Below are 19783 nucleotides of genomic sequence, written 5' to 3' on the forward strand. Positions count from 1 at the left end.
AGGGAAATGAGCCACATCTGGCTGGTTCAGGAGCTTGTCAGATCTGTAAGGTCTGTTGGTGTCAGATCTGTAAGGTTGGTGGGGTTCCACAGCAAAATTGTTGCAGCTGTGTCAGTTCAAGGCAGTAAGTGGAGAGATGTCAAATCAAAAGTGATGCATGATGAGAGAACCCCAGGGGTGGGCTGGGGCAGGTGAAACAGGGGTGCTTTCCTCAACATGGACGTGGAGTGAGAGAGGAGTGAGGCAGATTTGAGAAGGTTTTGTGGGTGTTTGTGGGAGCATGGTTACAGGGGCCTGAGGTAGCCAGTGGAAAGGGTGGGCCAAAGCACCCAGGAGACCCCACTGAGCTTGGAGCCGCTGCAGCTGGTGGGATGCTCTCTTTCTAAAGAGGAAGCTTCTTGAACCGCATGTGATTTCCCTACGTGGCTGTTTCATTTCTGTGTCTGCACCTCTCCTGCTCTGGGTTATACAGATACCTTTCCCAAGCGGCTCAGATTGAGTCCTGCCCAGGGACTTTGTGCCGGCATGGCCCTGCGAGGGCTGGCTGTGGCCTTTCTCCTGATCCTTGCCCCTCTGCTGCTTGCACAGGGACAGAGGGACCCTACTCCAAAGAACCAGGATGTTCCAAGAGGAGAACCAGGAGGTACCAAGGAATCAGGTAAGAGCAGCTTGCGCCACTCTCTTATGGAAAAGGCTTATCTGCTTGTCTACTTTTGTCTTTGTTATGTGACTTTACCCGGTTCTGCCCACAGTGGCTGTGTTAGGGAGGGCTGAAGATGGTGTCTGCTTCAGTCCTGAGATGCTCGGGCATCTGGTGGGTTGTGGTGGGGCGAAGAAGTGTTTGGGGATGGAGGGTAGCAAGCCTCGGTGTGCTGGGAAAGCTTCCATAAGGGCGGGAGCTGCAGCGTCCCTCCAGGGAGTGGGTACTGTCCCTAGGAGCAGGAGTTAGATCGTTCTTGTTGCATAGTGGACAGACGAAGCCAGGGCAATCAGAGCAGTGGTGGCCTTCCTAAGGCGGCATCCCTACCCCAGGGAAAGGCAGCGTCAGTGGTGTTTAGCAAAGACATGGCAAGCTGTGAGATGAATCCCTGTGTTAGCTGGGACACCCACTCTCTCTCCTGTGGTGCTTGGGTTTGGAGGAGCTGTAGTTTGGTGGGATTGTTCTTTAACAGCATTGCTCCTTTCTTTCTCTGTGCTAGGAGGACTAGGGACACCCTCCTGGGTGTCTGCTGGGCTCTGCCTATGGAGACTCTGTGCTTTCCTGTGGAGACTGTGAGCTGTGCCCTGGGGTTGCTGGTACCTGTCGACGTGCCCACGGGGCACTGCAGGAGCAGCTGCTCTTCGCACGAGGGGCTAGGGTGCCTGAGGGGTGAATCATTCTGTCTGCAGGGAAATGGGAGCAGAAGTGGCTTGCCAAGTCATTGGATGGGTCGTGAATCATATTACTCATTGCTGGTAGCTGTAGGGATGCTGCCCTACCAGCAAAGGGCAGCCCTCAGCTGTCCAGGGCAGGATGGAGCCTGTTTCCCGTGAGTCAGCGGCAGCTCCTGCCCCTTTCTCCCGTTACCCACAGCCCATCCCTGACAAGCCCTGTCGATACTCATGGTTCTTCCCTGCTTGGCTCTGGCTGTTATCGTCTGCCATGCTGCTGGCATCTGCAGCACTGAAGGAGGCTGTTGGAGTCTGGATTGTGCGTAGCCCAGGAGACCTGCAGGCAGGGGCAGAGTTTGCCTCCAGCTGCACAGAGGGGAAAGCCCTGCTGCCAAGCCAAGCCCCAGCAAGGCCTCTTGCTGCAGTCGGTGGTCTTCAATTGCCACCAAGTAATCATGTCTGCCATAGCAGTGTGCTGTTTTCACTTTCTCTCCATGTCCTGTGTCATTGCTGTTCAGGGAATAGCTGTCAATATCTGAATGACCCTCACGCATGTTCTAGACTAGACCTAGAAAACAAAGGCTCGCGTTACTTGCTGACAGTGCCTACAGCCCAGTTTTGCTGATCTTCCTCTCCCGACTGAGGTCTGCAAGAGACAGCCTCATGCTCCCGCTGCTCCCACTTGCTACACCCCCTCCTGTGCCCCGGCCTTGCCAGCTGTTTCCTCGCTGGCTCTTTTTGTGGATTTCTACTCCCTTAGGAGTGTAACCTGCTTGTTCTTCTGTCCTCTTGCATTTTAAGGTCATTGTCAGCCTCTTGGCTGAGCCAGGCTGTGCTTTTGCTGCATTTTCCTTCTCTGTAAGGGTGTTTCTGCCTAGCCTTTCAGATTGTAGAGCATCTCGGGGACAGCCAGCCTTTGGGTCCTGTTTCCCAACAAGTACCAACAGCAAAAAACCGTTCCTCCCCACAAGTGGAAATCTCCTCTTTTAAGCATGGTTCATTTTCCCTTGGCAGAGGGATTTCTTCGCCACTGGCTGGTGTCCCTTGCCCAGTGCTTTGTGCTGGGCAGGTAGCCCTGACTCTGCTGGGGTGGGAAGGGTCCTGGATGTCACCCTGGGGCAGGTGCGTGAGGGCTTGTGCACTGATTCATAGAGGGTTTAATGACAGGAGGGAGGAAGGTGCGTGCTGGGGATGCCTAACGAGGCTCAGACTGAGCCAAGGGTTTCAGGCCTGTCGAGGCTTTTGGCTGTCACAAGCGCCTGATCTGAGTGCACTAGCAGGGATCCAGCTGTGGTGCAAGAAGTTTCCTATCCATACAACACACCTGATCTCAAAGGATCGGGATGGTGGCCACTGTCCTTTGTCCTGGAGGGCCAGGGTGCAGGGCTGAGAAGATGTCGTGAAAACCTGCTGCCAGATAAGGGAAGTGTGGTAATGCCCCTGTTCCAGTGTAAGGGAGTGCAGACCCACGAGTGCTGCCTGGCAGGAAGCGGGCAGTTGCAGAGATGTATGTGGCTGAAGAGAGGTGTTCCATCCCATTTTAGTGGAGGCCACCTCCTACCCCGATGCCTCCTCATGGACTCAGTTGGCAGTGGCTGATCCAGTCTGGGTGACATGTCTACCAGGGCAGGACAAGGCAGGTTTGTTTTGGATGAAGTGCACAGGAAAGGCTGGGTGCATGGAGTAGGGTGTGAGCTTTGTGGCCACTGCTGTAAACATAGCTGTGGAGGTCTGAGGGCAGGCGGTTGGTGCTGGAAGCTGCTTTGCGGTGCCCAGTTGGGCAGATCTGCAATGGCAGCAGGGATTCACTGGGCCAGTGCACTCCCACAGCCCGTGTCTTCGGGGGAGAGAGCGCTGGAGAGAGCAGCACCCACCGGGCTGCTGGACCCCGCTGGCTGGAACCCCTCCACAGCACATGGGTGGGCAGCAGGGCCTGTGGGTAACCCTCCTGTGCTGCACCTGAGGCTGCAAGGAGGGAGATGCCCCTGGGGTCTGGGGCCTTGTCATGGCAGATGCTCATCTCTGCCACTCCTCCAAAGCGAGAGGGACCTCAACCCCAGGGACGCTGCTGGAGCCCAGTGATACTCAGGGCTCTCCCTCCTGGCCTTTGCACACAGGGAGATGTCGGGCTCCCTCCGACTGGGACCCCCAGCTGCGGTTCACCCCGAAGCAGAGCAGCTACGCCCTGAACGACGTGGTGCAGCTGCGCTGTGCTGGGGAGTACGTGCCGTCGGTCGCCCAGATCAGATGCATTTCCAGCGGGACCCAGACCCTGTGGAACGGGACTGCCACCTGCAAGGGAAAGCACAGCCCTCCGTCACCCTGACCACAGGGTCCCAAGCTGGTGGCAGACCCCCTGTGATGTGGCCTTCCCTTAGCCCCATCTGGGTTACAGTCCAGGACACAGGGACCTGGATGTCTTGGCTTTCCCTCTGTCGCTTTGTCTCAGCAGCTTGCCGTGGGCAGCTGGTGGGGTCTGTGCTCCCGAGAAGGGGTTTAAAAGGCAGGAAGCCTTCCTGGCCAGCATCTCCTGCCTCCACGTGGAGAGCTGCAGTTGTGAAGCTGGGAGCAGGAGGAATAGCTGGAGGGGTTGGTCTCAAGGCTTTGGGACTCTGTGTTGTTTGTTCCCCTGGGAAGCTTCTCTGGGGTTTGGGAGAGCTCTGGTGGGGGAGGATGTCAGTGCTGCACTGCTCACCTGGGCATGAGGGGGGCCAGGAGAATAGGGTGTCAAGCACCCCACGAGTGGGTGGAACTCAGGAGAGGCTTGGGAGTCCTGGAGATAGGGGACATGGTAAGCCCTGTGCACCTGAACAGTGCCCAGGCACACGGCAGGAGTAGAGAGATGCTTGTGTGTGTCAGGGTCAGTGGTCAGAGTCATGCTGAGGAGAGCGCTGTCCCGAGAGTTTTCTTGTCATGCACCAAAAATACTCCTCACCCCATTTTACCTCTGACTGAAACATGCCAAGGGCATGTTTGGTGGACCCAAGACTCCAGATGGTACCAATCCGTGGGGATTACGAAAAGAATGAAGTAACGACTCTGAGCTGTAACAGTGGCTTCTAGCCATCCTTCACCCATGTCAAATGTGCAGGGGGAGCTCAGCCATTGAATTATTATGGATCTCTAAACAGAGATGTGTGGCTGGGGAGGAAAAACAGTGATGCCTGGATCCAGATTGAGGGGAACATAGAGTGCATCAGTAAGCAAGGTGTCAGAAGGTGTCTCTTATGGACAAATATGTGGTCAAATATGGCCCCAGTCATCCATCTCTGAGCTTCCACCATCACCACTGGGGCCAGGGATGCACTTCTGATGCCTGATCAGGTGACTCAGATCTCCCTGTTTTTGATATCCAAGACCATTCCCCCACTGAATGCTGGTCCATCCTCGCCCATCACCTGCCCGGGCAGGCTCCAGCCCTAGCTGACATCCACCCACAAGGAGATCCCCATCCCAACAAGCCTTGCTGCTGTGTCACCTCCCAGCAGATGGATGTGTCCCCTTGCCTCTCCCTCCAGGGACTGAAGGCATTGCTGGGGATTGCTGACACCTCACCACATATCTCTGACCCTCCTCAAAACCTTCTACCCCAACTAATGCCCACTTTCACCCCTGCCAGAAACATGCCAAAGGCCTCGCTGGGGCCGAGGACTCTGGCTGTCGCCAGTCCAGGAGAATTACAAGAAGAATGAAGAGGTGATGCTGAGCTGTCCTGAGGGTCTCCAGCCATCCTTCACCCATGTCAAATGTGCAGGAAAAGTCCTGTCCATCATCTATGGGAAACCTATATACAGAGAAGCTTGGCTTGGAAAGGACAGCAGTGGGCAATGGATAAACATTCAGTCGACGTTCAACATGGAGTGTGTCGGTAAGGGAGGTACCAGGAGCTCTCCTGGCTGCCCCGCTCTGCCCTTCCCGAGCAGGGCAAGGCAGGCTGGGTGTGCACAGGAGGTCTCAGGCTCTTTGTCTGCCTGGGGAAATGGTAGATGCTGCTGAAGGCAGTGTTGAGGCAGCCGCTGAGCCTGCCCTGTGCTTGCCCCAGGGGTCCTGCTAACACCTTCCCATCTCGTTGGTGTAGAGAAGTGCCAGAAGCCTGAGTGGGACTCCAGGTTTATCTTTGACCAAGAACAGGGGACCTTCAACCCAAACGATGTGGTGAAGATAAGATGCCCTGAGGGGCACTGGCCTCCACCCATGGAAATCAAATGTGTGAAGCTGAACCCAAGGGAAGGCTCCATGGTTCCTCGCAGCGGCTGGATTGTGAGAAATGGCACAGGCCACTGGCACCCTATGGAGGGGAACTTGACCTGTGTGGGTAAGTGAACGAACCAGTCTCTCTTCCAGTGCTCTCAGTTTTTCCTCCCCAAGCAGGGAGAGCGGTGCTGGATGTGTCCCACAGCACTAGTGCCCTGTGCTTGGGGTGGTCAGGGTATGGTGTGGGCATTCGCTCCAGATAAAACCACCATGGGTGCATCCCAGGTTTGTGTCTGCATTGCTGGCAACTGAGGCACCCTGCACCGAGGGGGACAAGTCCTCGCTGCTACACAGAGGGCACCAGGCAGCATGCCCGGACCAGTCAGATGGGTCTACCTGGAGAAAAGCATGATAGCCAAGAAGCAGGAGGGCAGGGTCCTGCTCTGGCTGCTGGATTTGTTGACTAAGTCATTGCTGGTGTGAAAGGGACCTGTCACCAGACCAGCTGCTAGCCCGAGGAGGGCAGCTGCAGAGAAGACACAAGTACTTTCTCGTACCCTCCCACAGCCACTGCAGCACCCAGAGTAACCCTGGAAATGGTCCAGGGCCAGAGGAAGGAGTAGGCAGTGCCTGAGTGTAGCCTGGGAGAAGGCACGACGGCCTTGTCCACATTGTGCTGGGCATAGGGTAGTGAGGGAACAGTGAGGACGACAGAGCTCAGCTCCCAGGCTCGGAGAGGAAGGGAAGGGAGTCACCCTCTTGCAATGTTTCCTTCACAGATGTCCTCCAGGTTGTCTCCGAGACCTTGGAGATTTCCAGCACCAGCATCAAACTGGACTGGATCTGCAGGCTCCCTGACACCTGTCATCACATTTGGGCCAGGTGCCGGCTGGAGGAGCTTTCCTCCCCTCCCTGTGAAGCTAAGGAGATGAAGGCAGAGGAGATGCTACAAGGCCAGGAGGGAACATTCACCTGTTCTGCTCTGCAGCCTTTCACTGTCTACAGTGTCACCATCACTCTGCCACCCAGCACAATCCTGTACACACGTCTCCTCAGGACAAAGGAAACAGGTACGCACACAAAATGTAAAGGTGCCCTTTGTCCAGCAGCTCAGCCTGAGTGTCCGCTCCCTGCAGTGATGGTCCTGGGACTGGGGCTGGTTGGAGCCTGTGGTGCACTGGGGAAGGGACTGTGCAGGGCCCTGCAGCACAACATGTCCCCTCCTCACTCTCCCCTTCCTCACCGCACCGTTGCTGCTGCTGCAGAAGGTGCAGATTTTGTAGGGGACAAATGCTCACAGCCCTCATGTGTGACTCTGTCCTCCTGTGCTTCCAGTGCCAGACAAACCTGAGAAGCTGTGGCTGGATCCCAGCGTGGGGTCCCTCAGGTGGAAGGCGCTGCCCTCCTGCAAAGGGGAGATCATCGGATACCAGGTACCAGTACCCGTGCTCCCTCTCACCCCTTGCCAGGCACATCGCTGACTGGAGCTCTGTGCAGGCAGCCTGGGGAGCAGTGTGAGCTCTCCTCGTCCAGCGCCCACCAGCTCTACACTGCTGGTGTTTCTGGTGGGGTCAGGTCCTCTCCTGTCACCAGCCAGCAGTAGTAGCTCCTCTCTGCAGTGCTGCGCTGAGCAGGAGCAGGAGGTTGGTGCTGCTCCCCACCAGCTCCCTGTCCTTCCTCTAGCTGAACATCACGACAAGGAGAGCACACGACGGCAGCTTCCTTGAATTCAAGCAGGTGATGGTGAACCAGTCTGTCACTCAGTACACGCCGCCTCCTCAGACACCTGGAAGCAAATACACGGTGACAGTGCAGGGCCTCACGGCGGCTGGTGCTGGGGAGGCGTCACTGCTGGAATTTCAAACCTACGTCTCGGGTAATGGATGTTCTGCCCTGGGTCTGGCTGAGGTGGCCTCCCTGTGAGCGAGCGCTAAGCCTGGAACAGCTTCCAGAGCTGTGTGTGCACTCACCCTGTCCCCACCAAGACGGAGACCGGGGCTGTGGGCACCGTGAGCCTGACTCAGCAGTGGGGAGGATGGGGCTGGGTGAGTCCTGCTGTGGGGGGGTGAATTGCCTGGTCTCCAGAGCCGCTGCGTTGCTTCAGCCCCTGTTTGTGCATGCAAGAGCAGAGGTGGCTCCTCTACTCTCCCATTAAAGAAGATGATGATACCCACCCCTGCAGAAGGGCGCATGGAGGGCTCAAGGTCAGACAGTACTAGGGCAGCTGAACCTGGGTCTGTGTGTTCTCCTGCTGTGCGCAGGCTGGTTGAGCAGGCTTCCAGACCCTCTAGTTGTGTATGGGAGATGGGGCAAGTCCCTGTGCTCCAGAACCTCCCTCTGCCATGCCCTACTCTACTCATCAGATGTGAGGGCAGAGGAACGCTGTGCCTGTCTGTCTGTCCCTGCGGCATCCAGGACAGCAGGACCCAGACACATGTGTCTACAGACATGCAGACACCCAATGCCAAGGTCGGGGCCACCGCTGGTGCATGGTCCGGGCTTTGGCACCCACTCCTGGCTGTCTGTTAGTTGCAGGGCAGCCTCTGGGCTCGTGGCCTGGGTCGGCAGTGATGGTGGTGGTGGTGGTGGTGGTGCTGGTGCCCCTGTTTGCAGGGATCCTGTGGTTTGTGCTGTCCAGGTGAGTAGGAAGGAAAGAGGATTGCTGCTCTGCCTCTGGCCATGCTGGGCTGTGGGGTGGCTGGGGGTGGAGAGGGGATTTCCCCAGCTGCTCCCACCGTTCTCCAGGCACAAGGGATGTAGCTGGCTGGTCCTACCATAGCTTGGCTGTAGGGCTCCTGGCTGGGGCTCATAAGCATCTTCCTTGGGCCTGGGGCAGGGATCGTGTGTGCAAAGAGACACCCTCCCCTCCCCCTCCTTGTTGATGTTGCTGCCACTGCTGCTGTCCCCTGGGGTGTTGATGGGCAGTGCCTGCCAGCTCGTGAGAGGCCCGGAGGGAGGGTCTGCAGAGCCCTCCATGCCTCTGCCGCCGCGTTCAGCGGGGCCCTGGGACACACCAGCCCCTCTCCCACTCAGGACTGCCCTTTGCCTTCCCAGGAGAAGGAAAGCCTTGCCCAGCAAAGCTGAGGAGGACCATTACACAGGTAGGGTCCCCATCACAAAGACGGCTGTAGAGCTGGGGCTGGAGCTGGGATGGGAGCAAGTCTGTTGCAGGATAGCCTGCAGGTCTATTGCAGGAGCCTGTTGGCATCCCGGGGTGGCTGCAGGGAGCCCAGCTGGCTCTGGGTGATGTCCTGTTGTTCCCTCAGAGCTCCAGCCCTACGAGAACTTGGATAATTACTGCGTGATCAGGGAGACCCGTCTGGCACAGGAAGATGCAGGTGAGAGATGGAGTGCCCTGCCTGTTCCCACCAACAACAGGGAGAGGGTGGAGAGGGGCAGCTGCGACAGTGTGAGCTCCGCATGCTGCTGAGGGCCGGCAGCAGCTTCTGCCCACGGTGATGTTGGTTTTCACAGGTAAAGGTGGCCAGGCTGGAGAGCTCTTGCCCCAGCACCTGTCTGTCCTGGAGTCCTCAGGAGACACTCTGAGCAGTGAGATAGAGAGGAAGATGAGGTGGATGTCCAGGACTCAATGCTGATGGTACTTCCCATGTCCACTTCTCAAGGCTTGGTCCTCCACCACTGGAAGCAGGACCCCATATATCTTCTGCTGGGTTATTGCTCCCCCTCAAATTTACTCCCTCGTCAAGCTCCAGCATTCTCTGTCACAGAACAGGAGCAGCCGAAGGCCTGGGACAACCTGATTGTGCCAGTAAGGACATGTTCTGATAGTCCTCCATTGCTCTGGCAAAGCCGTCTCACATGCATTCTGGTGCCTGCAACTGTCCTTTGAGACTAAAGCAGCTCTCTGGGTCCCAGCCCCTCTTTCCCTGCTCCGTATTCACATATCCATCTAGACCCTGGCCTCTGCTTGAGTTTGGTCCAACCACGCTGTGTCCAAACAACCAATAAATTGTTCTGGTTTGCAGGGGCTGCCTGCCCCACAAGATCTCCCACCTTGTCGTGGTTCTTCTGCTTTATGTGTGAAAAACCCTGCCCCTATGAATCTTCATGGAGGAACTTGGACTGGGCTTTTCCAGTGCCCAGAAGCCCTGAGGAAGCACGTCTAAGAGGCTGCATGCTCCCAGCGCAATGCTTCGGGTTGCTGCTTTCTCTCCTCCCTGTCCTATGAGTAGCATGATCTCAGCTAGGCCTGGCTGGACCTCTGTGTTGGTCTGTGACCTCCTCTCTGGGTGCTGGTGCTCGTCTCCCACTTTGTGCTGTGTAGTTGGCCCCGGCCCCTTGGGAAACTCCCACCCTGCAGTCTCTGGGATCTATTCGGTCTCGGTTGTTGCTGCTGTCCTGGTGCATCCCCCAGCAGCCACTGCCTCTCCCATGCTGAGGGATGCTGGCGACCGGTGCAGCCCGGAGGTTGAGGGACAGCCTGAAGGCTCTCCTTGGTGAGGAATACACTGCTGGAAGAGAGGGCAGTTGACCACTCCCTTCTCCAGCCTTTTCTTTGGCTTTGGATGACCTGCATGTGCCAGTAAATACATGTTCTAGCAATTTTTCATAAGAGCTGTCTGATCATCATTGTGGTACCTGCAACTGCCCCTTGGGACCAAAGCGTCTCCTTCCCATGGGCTCTCGGTGGTGTGACCTGCATGTCTGATGGAGCTACTCCCGATGGGTATTGGACAGCGAGGAGAAGAGGGACCTTAACTGCATTTGGCTGCTACTGGTTGAGGAAGCGGAATGCGCAGGGTTGGGGTATGGGTAAACGGAGGGTTGGTTTGTGCTCTTGCCACCTCCTGGATTGTCCTGCTCCCTACCCCCATATCCAGTCAGACCCCAGCCTCTCTGCCTGCTCTGTCTGCACAACCGGAGGCTCGTGGTTTGGAGGGTGCTCCCCACCCCGCCATAGCTCCTGCCTGGGCCCTCATTGTCCTTGTGGTGTCATGTTCCCTGTGGGGTGCTGAGTTGACTGCAGCTTGTTGAGGGGAGGCCATGAGCAGGGCTGCTGTGGCCTAGAGCCGTGGCTGACAGCATCCCCAGGACTTCAGGGCTGTGCTGGGCAGCTCTGATGTACATTTGGATGGAATGTGTGGTGGGAACTATTCAGGAGGATGGGGCCAAACTCTTTTCAGTGGTGCCCAGTGACAGGACAAGGGGCAATGAGCACAAACTGAAGCAGAGGAAGTTCCGCCTGAACATGAGGAAGAACTTCTTCACTCTGAGGGTGATGGAGCACTGGAACAGGCTGCCCAGGGAGGTGGTGGATTCTCCCTCTCTAGAGATATTCAAGACCTGCCTGGACAAGGTCCTGTGCAGCCTGCTGTAGGTGACCCTGGACTAGATGACCCACAGAGGTCCCTTATAACCCCTAACATTCTGTTATTCTGTGTGATTCTGTGAGTGGTGGTACTCTCTCCCATTCATCCTGGGCAGGAGCATGTCCTGTGCATGTGTCATTGGCAAAGCTGAGGGACAAGCATGGTCCTGGCTCCTCCTCAGACCTGGGGCTTGTGACCCAGCCCTCTCTGTGATCTGAGACATCCCAGGTGGGCCCATGAGAGGTTCTGGAGGAAGAGAAAAGCAGGAGCTGCTGAGGAGGAAGGGGGATGCTTTAGTAGCTCTGAGTGTTTCCTCAGGCACTCAGCTGGCACTGGAGGGCAGGGTGGTCTGCACGCTTCGAGGCAGATGAGAGTGTTGCCAGGCTGAAGGGGAGGATGAGAAGGCAGCTGGGGATGGAGGAGCAGGGAAGGACAAGAGAGAGTGTGGGCTGAGTGTATCTCATCAGAGCCAACGACAGTTCCAGGCCATGAGGTACTCTTTGCAGTTCTTGCCCTATTCCTATCCTTGCTTCTTGCCAGCTCTTTATGTGCTTGCTCAGAGGTCTTCCGTCTCCTGCGATCACTCAGGGGAAGTGCAGTGACTCATCACAACTGTAACACCCATGCAGTGGCGTTGGAAAGCACGTGGACATTGCCTCAGACATACGAGCAGTGTTTCTTGGATGCACTATGGTAACTAGGAGGATTTTGGAGGGGAAACCCTGTGATCCTGGTGACAGGGGTTCTTCTGTTGAGTACCAGTGCCTGGATGCCCCTGGGGAAAAAAGACAGCAGCTCTGACACTGATGGGAGGTTCCCTCCCCAGAGAGGAAGCATGTAGCTCTCATGAGATTTCCCCATGTTTCTGTTTCCTTCCTGTGGTTGCAAGTCTTGCAGTCAGTTACAGATGCCCGGGCTCAGAGGCAGCGAGTGGGGCTGAGATTTCAGTCCTGCCTGGGGACTTCATGGTAGCATGGCCTCGCAGTTGCTGACTCTGAGCTTTCTCCTCGTGCTCGTATCTCTGCTGGCAGCACAGGGCCAGGAAGAACCTGATCCCAAGGTCCAAGGAGTGCCCTGGGAAACAGGTAAGAAGCAGTTCCTCCCCTCTCCTCAAGAGAAGATGTTGCTGCTCCTCCCCTTGCAGGTTTGATGGGCGTCTTTACTGCCTGCAACCCTGGGCTGGGGCCAGCGCCAAGGGGGGAGCCGGCCATTGCTGGGAGACCCTGGACCGGACCCATGGTGTGGTGTGGGTGCACTGGGGGTGTGATGGGAAGGACAGGGTTGGGCTGCATGGTCAGGGATGGATGATGCCCTGCACTGAGCCAGTTTGCCAGTCGCTCCCTGAAGCTGCAGGCATCAATCAGACTTGATTTTGTGAGTCAGGGGAAGGGCCTTCAGGGAGCAGGGCTTTAGATACACATCCTACGCCCAGGTGTGCACGAGGGATGCTGCCTGCTGAGAGCAGAGCAACAGGGACCTTGCTGCTGCTTTGCCAGCTGGATGGGCCTGGGTGTGGGGAGTGGCTGGGCCAGTGGAACAGTGGGACGCAGCTGCTGTTTGTGGTGCTCAGCTGGGCATCTCTTGACTTCAGCTGGGCATCTCTCGCCTCCAGTAATAAGGGCTGTTTGAGAGCAAAGCCTGACTGCAAGAGGCTTGTTCACCAGCATGTCTATACTTCTTCGTGGGTGTTCAGAAGATGGTCTGAACCTTGCAAGATCAGTTCTCTGCCACTTTGGGAAAAGAAGATTGTATTTTAAGCACTTTGAGGCCTTCCAGAGCCCCTTGCAGAGGCTGGAACAGGGAAGTGCTCCTTCCTACGTGACAGTATCCTTGCCTGTAGGAATCATTGCCACAAAGCCCCCGCCTGCAGCTCTCAGCAAACTGCTGGGACAGGCTGTGCCTTCTCAAGCCCATAGGATGGTGAATGTGGTGAGGAGGGGATGTGGAGGATGGAGCCGGGCTTGTGGCGGGCAGAAGGGGCAGGGGCTGTGGTAAAGCAGAGGATGTGAACAGGGAAGGTGTTGCTCAGCCTGATGTCCCACTGCATGGTGGTGTGGGGAAGGAGGAGAGCAGCCGAGGGACTGACTGAGCTGGCACAAGGACACCAGAAGTGTAACAGGGACATCTTTGATCCCTGTGGGAGGGCTGAGCCATGGCTGGAGAGACCTGCATCCCAGCAGGGCTGGTGGTGCTGTGGTCCATCAAGGACAGCCTGAGCTGGGGTGGGTGACATGTCTGCAGAAGAGGCTGGAGGGGGGCTCCTAGTGCACAGGGGATAGTCCTGGCAAACTCCATGCCATGGGCTGTGAAGGAGGGCAAATGCACACAAGGGTAGGGGGGTGAGGTTCATGAATGAGTAATCATTCACGCTTCATGCACACAGGGAGAGCCCCATTCCAACAAGCCTTGCCAAGGGGTCATGTCCTGGCAGATGGATGTGTCACCTTCCTTCTCCCTTTCGTGGCTGGATGGATTGCTGGGGACTTTTCTCCGACCACCCACCCATGCCTCCCATCACCTCCCACCTCCCACCCCAGCTAACACCCACTTTCACCTCTGCCAGAAATGTGCCAAAGGCCTCGGTGGGACTCAAGGCTGCAACTGGCACCAGACCAGGAGAATTACAAGAAGAATGAAGAAGTGATGCTGACTTGTCCTGAGGGTCTCCAGCCGTCCTTGACCCATGTAAAATGTGCGAGAGAAGTCCAGTCTATTAGTCATGGGAAACCCGTATACAGAGAAGTTTGGCTTGGAAGGGACAGCAGCAGTGGCTGGATCCGCATTCGGTCCAGCGTGGAGTGCGTCGGTAAGGGAGGCACCAGGAGCTCTCCTGGCTGCCCCGCTCTGCCCTTCCCGAGCAGGGCAAGGCAGGCTGGGTGTGCACAGGAGGTCTCAGGCTCTCTGCCTGCCTGGGGAAATGGTAGGTGCTGCTGATGGCAGTGCCAAGGCAGCCCCTGAGCCTGCCCTGAGCCCAGCCTGCCGTTCAGCAGCGGGTGGGAGGTTCTTGCCGAAGGTGTGGGTGATGAGACTCTCCCTTAGTCCTTCTGGCAAGAGCACATGCACAAAGGAGAGGGCCCCGGGGACAGTTCCATGCATGCCCAAAGGCTTCAGGGCCTCCAAACTGGTCCCCTTGGGTGCTTTGCTGACTTCATGTGGCAGGTTCCTAAGGCATGAAATAGCCTTGCCTTCTTAGATGATGCCACAAGGCACCAGGGTCAAATGCTGGCCCACGAGCCTCTGTGCAGGCTTTGTGCATAGTGTGAGCTGCTCATGGGTGCCCCAGTCCCTGCAGCCCCTGTTCCTCCTGGCCATTCCTGCAAGGCCAGGGCAAAGCAGCGTGGGGCCCATCTTGCCCCCATCCCCTTGCTGGGCATGTGGTGCATTTAGGGCTACTCTGGTTTCCTAGAGCTCCATCTCTCACTACACTGCCAGGGAAAAGGAGCCTTTCTCTTGGGGTCTATGCAGAGCAGGAAAGGAGTAGGACTTTCTAAGAGCTGCAGCTGTTGGAGTGTAGAGATGCTGGGACCCACAGACACCTGAGTTGTGACTCAGCAGGGAAAACTGCCTTGAGCAACAGCAGTCCACATGTTCACCCGCATTCATTGCTCTCTGGAGTCCTCCTGATCTCCTACTAGAGAGCTGGAGTGACCCGTTTCAGCCTCTTGCTTTCCCTCTGTCATGGTTGGGTGGGGATCAGGGCTTTCTGGCGGCAGCACCGTGTAAAGGCTGGGAGAGGAAGGGAAGGAAGTAAACCTTTTGCAATGTTTCCTTCACAGAGGTCCTCCAGGTTATCTCCCAGGCCTTGGAGATCTCCAGCACCAGCATCAAACTGAACTGGACCTGTAGGGTCCCTGAAGTCTGCCAGCGCATGCGGGCCACGTGCCGTCTGTCAGGGCCTTCCTCCCCTCCCTGTGATGCCGAGGAGGTGACGGGAGAGGAGGTGCTAAGTGGTCAGGAGGGGACATTTGCCTGTTCTGCTCTGCAGCCCTTCACTGACTACAGTGTCACCATCACTCTGCCGCCCAGCACGGTCCTTTTCACGTGGCTGGTCAGGACAGAGGAAACAGGTATGTGCGCAAGAGCATAGGAGAGAAGGGACAGTCCTGAGCTGTGTCACAGGTAGGGAAGGTGGATGAAGGTGCCCTTTGCCCAGCAGCTCGGCCTGATGTCCTGCTCCCTGCAGTGATGGCCCTGGGTTTGGGGCTGCTCGGATCCTGTGGGGCTCTGGGGAAGGGGCCGTGCAGGGCCCCGCAGCACGGCACATCCCCTCCTCACTCTCCCCCTGCTCACCCCACCGTGCTGTAGGGGACAAGCCCAGCTTGGGGCTCCCTTTGCAGCCTGTACCTGGGCCAGGTGCTGCCTGCCCCCTGCTCTGGGCTCAGCCCCTCCTCACTGTGCCCACTCATGACCCGTCCTCCTGTACTTCCAGTGCCGGACAAACCCGAGCAGCTGTGGCTGGATCCCAGCACAGGGTCCCTCAGGTGGAAGGCGCTGCCCTCCTGCAAAGGGGAGATCGTCGGATACCAGGTACCAGGGCACCACGGGCTGCCCGTGCTCCGCCTCACCTTGCCAGGCACCTCCCTGCCTGGAGCTCTGTGCAGAGCGGGGAAGGGAAGTCCGTGATGACCCGACTTCCCAGTCACTCTGGGTGAATACCTGGCTGTGCTGAGCACGAGCGCTTTCTGCTGTACCCTCGACGCGCCTTGTGCTGTGGTGTTGCCCAGAGAGGTGGTGGGTGCTCCCTCCCCTCGGGGCTTCCTCCCCGGGTCCGCTCAGCCTGGGCTTTGGCAGACTTTGCGGCTCGGTGTGCAGCTCTTGGTGACGTGTCCGCTGGGGTGGCCTGCCCGCGTTTCCTGTGTCTGTTGCGTGCTTCTTTCTGGTTCTGCCACAGGGAAGCCAGTGGTTTGAGTCGCCCTCTGAAAAACCCCTCTTCTTCATGGACAGTCACACCGTTCCTTGCAGTGTTCCTCGGTGTGTGGCTAGAAGCACCCCTGAGGCTGTTGCTGCGGGACTCTTCCCGCAGGGCGGCACTGCTTTCTAGCGCTGACCGGGGCTGAGACCCTTACCCATGTGCCCTCCGCCCTCTCTGAGGACAGAGTTCTCCATGGGGTGACAGGGACCCAGGTTCTTTGTGGCCCTCTCAGCTCTTGACTGCAGAAACCAGCAAACAGGCGCCCTGCGGCACTGCTTCTGGCTCTGTTCCAGCTCATTCGCTGCTCCCAACCACCTCTGTATGGGAAATGAACCCTTTGTTTTGGTTTTGGTTAGCTCCTGTTATGCATATTCCCAAGATGCCAATTCCATAAGGGCCCTGCCAGCAGCAAGGATCTCAGGAGAAATTCAGATGATGCACTGGCAAATGGGAAGCCTCCATCTCCATCCCTTGTGGGAAGTCTGTCCCCCCCTTTTCATGTAGACAAAGCCTTCAGAGTCCAAAGTCAGATGGGAAGGAAGAGCAGTTGGGGGTTCTTCTCGTGGGGGATGTCAGCCCAGTGCCCGCGCTGTTGCAGTGCCAGACCGGTGATCTGGCCTCGCACTCGTGACACGTATACACACCTCTGCGGTCTCCCTCTCACCCACAGCTCTTCACAGAGGCTTGGTCCTTTGCTCACAGAGGCAGCCGCTCTGAAGTCTTGAGCGTTGGCTCCAAACTCCTCCTCTGCTCCTCTTGTCTGCTTTGAGGTCCACGCGCGGGGCCAAGGCTGCTGGTGGTTCCCCTGTGGGAGCCTTCCACCAGCGGGGCAGGCGCAGGGACGGGGAGGCTGGCGGGGCTGCTTGGCTCTGTCTGGGTGAGCTGTGGGCACGTTGCTGCCCTCCAGCTCTGCCTCCCGTCCCAGCTGAACATCACGACGAGGAGCGCGCGGGATGGCAGCGTCCTGGAGATGGAGCGGCTGCGGCTGAGCGGCTCCGTCACCGAGCACCGGCTGCCCGAGCACGGCCCCGGCAGCAGCTACGTGGTGACCATGCGGGGACTGACGGCTGCCGGGGCCGGGGCTGCGTCGCTCTGGGAGTTTCCGACCAACAGCTCCGGTAACGCTCGCCGCGTCCCAGTCCCACCGGGGTGACCACGGCCGAGGCCGCTCTCTGTCCCTGTCCCTGCGGCCTCCTGCCCGCGCTGCCCGGGGCTGCCCCGCTGCCCGCGCAGCCCCCGCCATGCTGCCCGCCGACGCTCACCCCCCGGCTCTCCCCCTCCAGACACCCCGCTCCCTCTCGACCTGCGCTGCCGCAGCGCGCGGGACATCTCCCCGTCCCAAGGGACGGCCGTGCTCCCCCTCGTCCCCATCGCCCGTCCCCCCGAGGCGCCCAGGTGAGTGCAGCCCCCGCCAGCTCTTCTCCCCGCAGCCTTCCCCGGGGCAGCGCTCGCCCGCGGCCGCCTCCGCCCCGCTCTCCCCGTCCCCGTCCCCGTCCCTCCCACCGCGCTGCCTCCCTCGCAGGGAGCACCAGCTCGTCGTGGCCGCGACGCACAACGGCTCGGCGCTGGAAGGCGCCTGCTTGGGGGAGCCGCAGCCCTTCGACGCCCGCCGGCAGCCCCCCGCCTACGTGGCCGCCGTGCTCAACCTCACCGCGCCCACGGACTTCGTGCTGGGCGACGGGACCCGCGGGCAGGGCTACCACAATGCGGCCCTGCGGCCGGGCTGCCACTACACGGCCGTCCTGCGCCTCGCCCGCCGCTCGCAGCAGGTACACTGGTGGGGGTCCTGCTCCCCGCGGACGGGACGCACGGGCTCCGCTCCCGGCCCCAGAGCCCGGAGCCCAGATGCCTTGGCAGGACGGTGTCCCTGCTGTCCTCGGCCACAGCTGGGGTGTTCAGTGCCGTGGGTGGGAGGCTTTTGCCCCCAGGGTGGGCAGCGGGGCAGGAGGGTCCTGAGCTCTCCCTTCCATCTTGTCCAACAGGCAGAGAAGTTCACCTGCATCTGCTACAGCTTCTCTGTTGGTAAGTGGGCTCCTCGCTCCCTCTGCCTGAGGGTCTCTCCCGCATGATCCCTTTCCCCAGCCTTGCTGCTTCCCCTGGAGAGGAGCTGGCTGAGCGTAGGAGCCTTTTGCTTGCCGTTCACGGTGCTGTCCTCCATCCCAGAAGAAACCTAAGCCAAGACACCCTTCTACACACTTGCACACCACATTTGCCATCTTTGGGGCCACTGCCAGAAAGCGGCCCGCGCGGTAGCACCCACTCCTGGCTGTGTGTTAGTTGCAGGGCAGCCTCCAGGCTCGTGGCGTGGGACTGTGATTGGGCTGGTTGTGCTGTTGGTGCTGCTCCTCGTGTTTGCAGGGATCCTGTGGTTCGTGCTTTCCAGGTGAGTAGGAAGGGGACAGGTTCAGCAGGGCCATGGGCAACATCAGTCTCTTACTCATGACTCCCCTTTGCTTTTCCAGGAAAAGGAATTCCATGCCCGGCAAGGCTAAGGAAGATAACTGAAAAGGTAGGAAAATGCAGTTCCCTGGACCACCATCACAGAAAGAGCCGTAGGGCTGGGTGGCAGCTGGGAGGACAGCAGAGATCTCCCAGACATCATGACCCTCAGGAGAAACATCTGCTCACTCTCTTCACCGACAGGTCTGCCCCTTTGCCCCAGCCCTATGGTGCCGGGGATGTTCAGGACAGCTCTGCCTGCTCAGCCCCACGCTGCAGCAGAGAGTGGCTCCAGGCAGTGCTCCCAGCCTGGAGCAGGGAAAGGGGCCAACAAAGACTTGCATGCCAAAGGGTGGCTCATGGCTCAGCCCTTTGAGGGACCCATGGCTGTGTCACCCCCCTCAGGGGAGAGATCTTCTGGGAGGGGTTTCAGGAGGGTCAGGTTGAGGGACTGCTGCTCTCACCTGGGCACCGGTGCTTGGGCACGGGTGGGACGAAGGCACTGGGCCGCAGCAGGCACTGCCCCATGCTCCAGCCTGCCTCAGACACTCATGTGTGTGGGCAGCTGTGGAGGTATGAGCTCGCCAAGCAGCCAAGGGCACGCAGCAACCTCTGCCCGCAGTGCTGTTGGTCTCCACAGGTAAAGGTGGGCAAGCTGGGGGTCAGTCACTCCAGCCCCTCTCCAGGACCACAGAAGACATTCAGAGCAGCGAGAGAGCGGAGAAGATGGGGAGGACGACCCCAGCTCTGTGCTGATGGCTGCTGGCCCCCCTGGCTCTCCTTTGACTGTGACCAGCTTTGGGTGTCACATCCAATTCAGCAGAGCAAGAGGAAAACAGGAGGCCAAGGAGGGTTGTGAGCTTTTTTTTCTCACTCTCTTCACCTCCCAGCTTTCACCTGCTGTTTTAAGGCCTTTGAATGCAACTGTCTGTAGTTCCTGTTTTTAGACTTTGCTTTCATTTTTGCTTTCCTGGAAGCAGAAACTGTACACAAGATTTCCCAGTCCCTGACTCACACAGGCTGAGGCTGAGGGATGGTCCATGCTTTTGTCATGTCCTGGCTTCCCACCTCTGTCCCCACTCTGTCTACTGATACTCAGCCAAACCCAGGGCTCTGCTGGGGCTGACCGGGCTACCGTCATGACTCTGCCTGCTCTGTCTGGACAACCAATAAAGGCTGGTGGTTTGGAGGGGGCTGCCTGCCCCACTGCTGCTCCTGCCTGAGTCCCCTCATTGTCCTTGTGGGGTCACATCACCCTGCGGGGAGCTGATGGCACCTTGTTGAAGGGGGGCCATGAGAAGGGGTGCTATGACTCCCTGTGCCCAGGTGGTGCCTGACAGCCTTCCCGACCCCCAGGGCTATGCTGGGCCGCTCTCACATGATTTTGGATGGGGTGTGTGGTGGGAATCAATGAATGGTGATTTCCCTCAATGCATATCTTGGGCAGCAGTGTGTTCTGTGCCCATGCTGTGGCCGGAACTGAGGGACCTGTGTGCTCTCAGTTCCTTTGCAGCCCCCACGCCAGCTCACACCCGGA

The 19783-nt window shown here is 58.4% G+C and overlaps 2 protein-coding genes across 2 annotated transcripts; both read left to right on the forward strand.

The window, feature by feature from the left end:
• Window positions 1-525: 525 nt before the first annotated feature.
• Window positions 526-9326, forward strand: LOC104336836 (uncharacterized). The gene is made up of 12 exons (XM_075446862.1): window positions 526-658; window positions 4991-5239; window positions 6345-6635; window positions 6901-6998; window positions 7249-7441; window positions 7551-7610; window positions 7670-7769; window positions 7827-8050; window positions 8095-8203; window positions 8620-8666; window positions 8832-8974; window positions 9189-9326. Exons 1-12 carry the CDS (start codon window positions 526-528, stop codon window positions 9324-9326), a joined length of 1785 nt encoding a protein of 594 aa, XP_075302977.1.
• A 2491-nt stretch (window positions 9327-11817) lies between these two features.
• LOC104336835 (receptor-type tyrosine-protein phosphatase U-like) lies at window positions 11818-19419 on the forward strand. The gene is made up of 11 exons (XM_075411105.1): window positions 11818-11980; window positions 13459-13701; window positions 14672-14962; window positions 15325-15422; window positions 16733-16925; window positions 17091-17202; window positions 17330-17576; window positions 17790-17829; window positions 18085-18190; window positions 18270-18316; window positions 18887-19419. Exons 1-10 carry the CDS (start codon window positions 11869-11871, stop codon window positions 18310-18312), a joined length of 1485 nt encoding a protein of 494 aa, XP_075267220.1. The 5' UTR covers window positions 11818-11868; the 3' UTR covers window positions 18313-18316; window positions 18887-19419.
• The last annotated feature ends 364 nt before the right edge of the window (window positions 19420-19783 follow it).

Source organism: Opisthocomus hoazin, chromosome Z (assembly GCF_030867145.1).
Source record: "Opisthocomus hoazin isolate bOpiHoa1 chromosome Z, bOpiHoa1.hap1, whole genome shotgun sequence".
NCBI classification, from domain to species: domain Eukaryota; kingdom Metazoa; phylum Chordata; class Aves; order Opisthocomiformes; family Opisthocomidae; genus Opisthocomus; species Opisthocomus hoazin.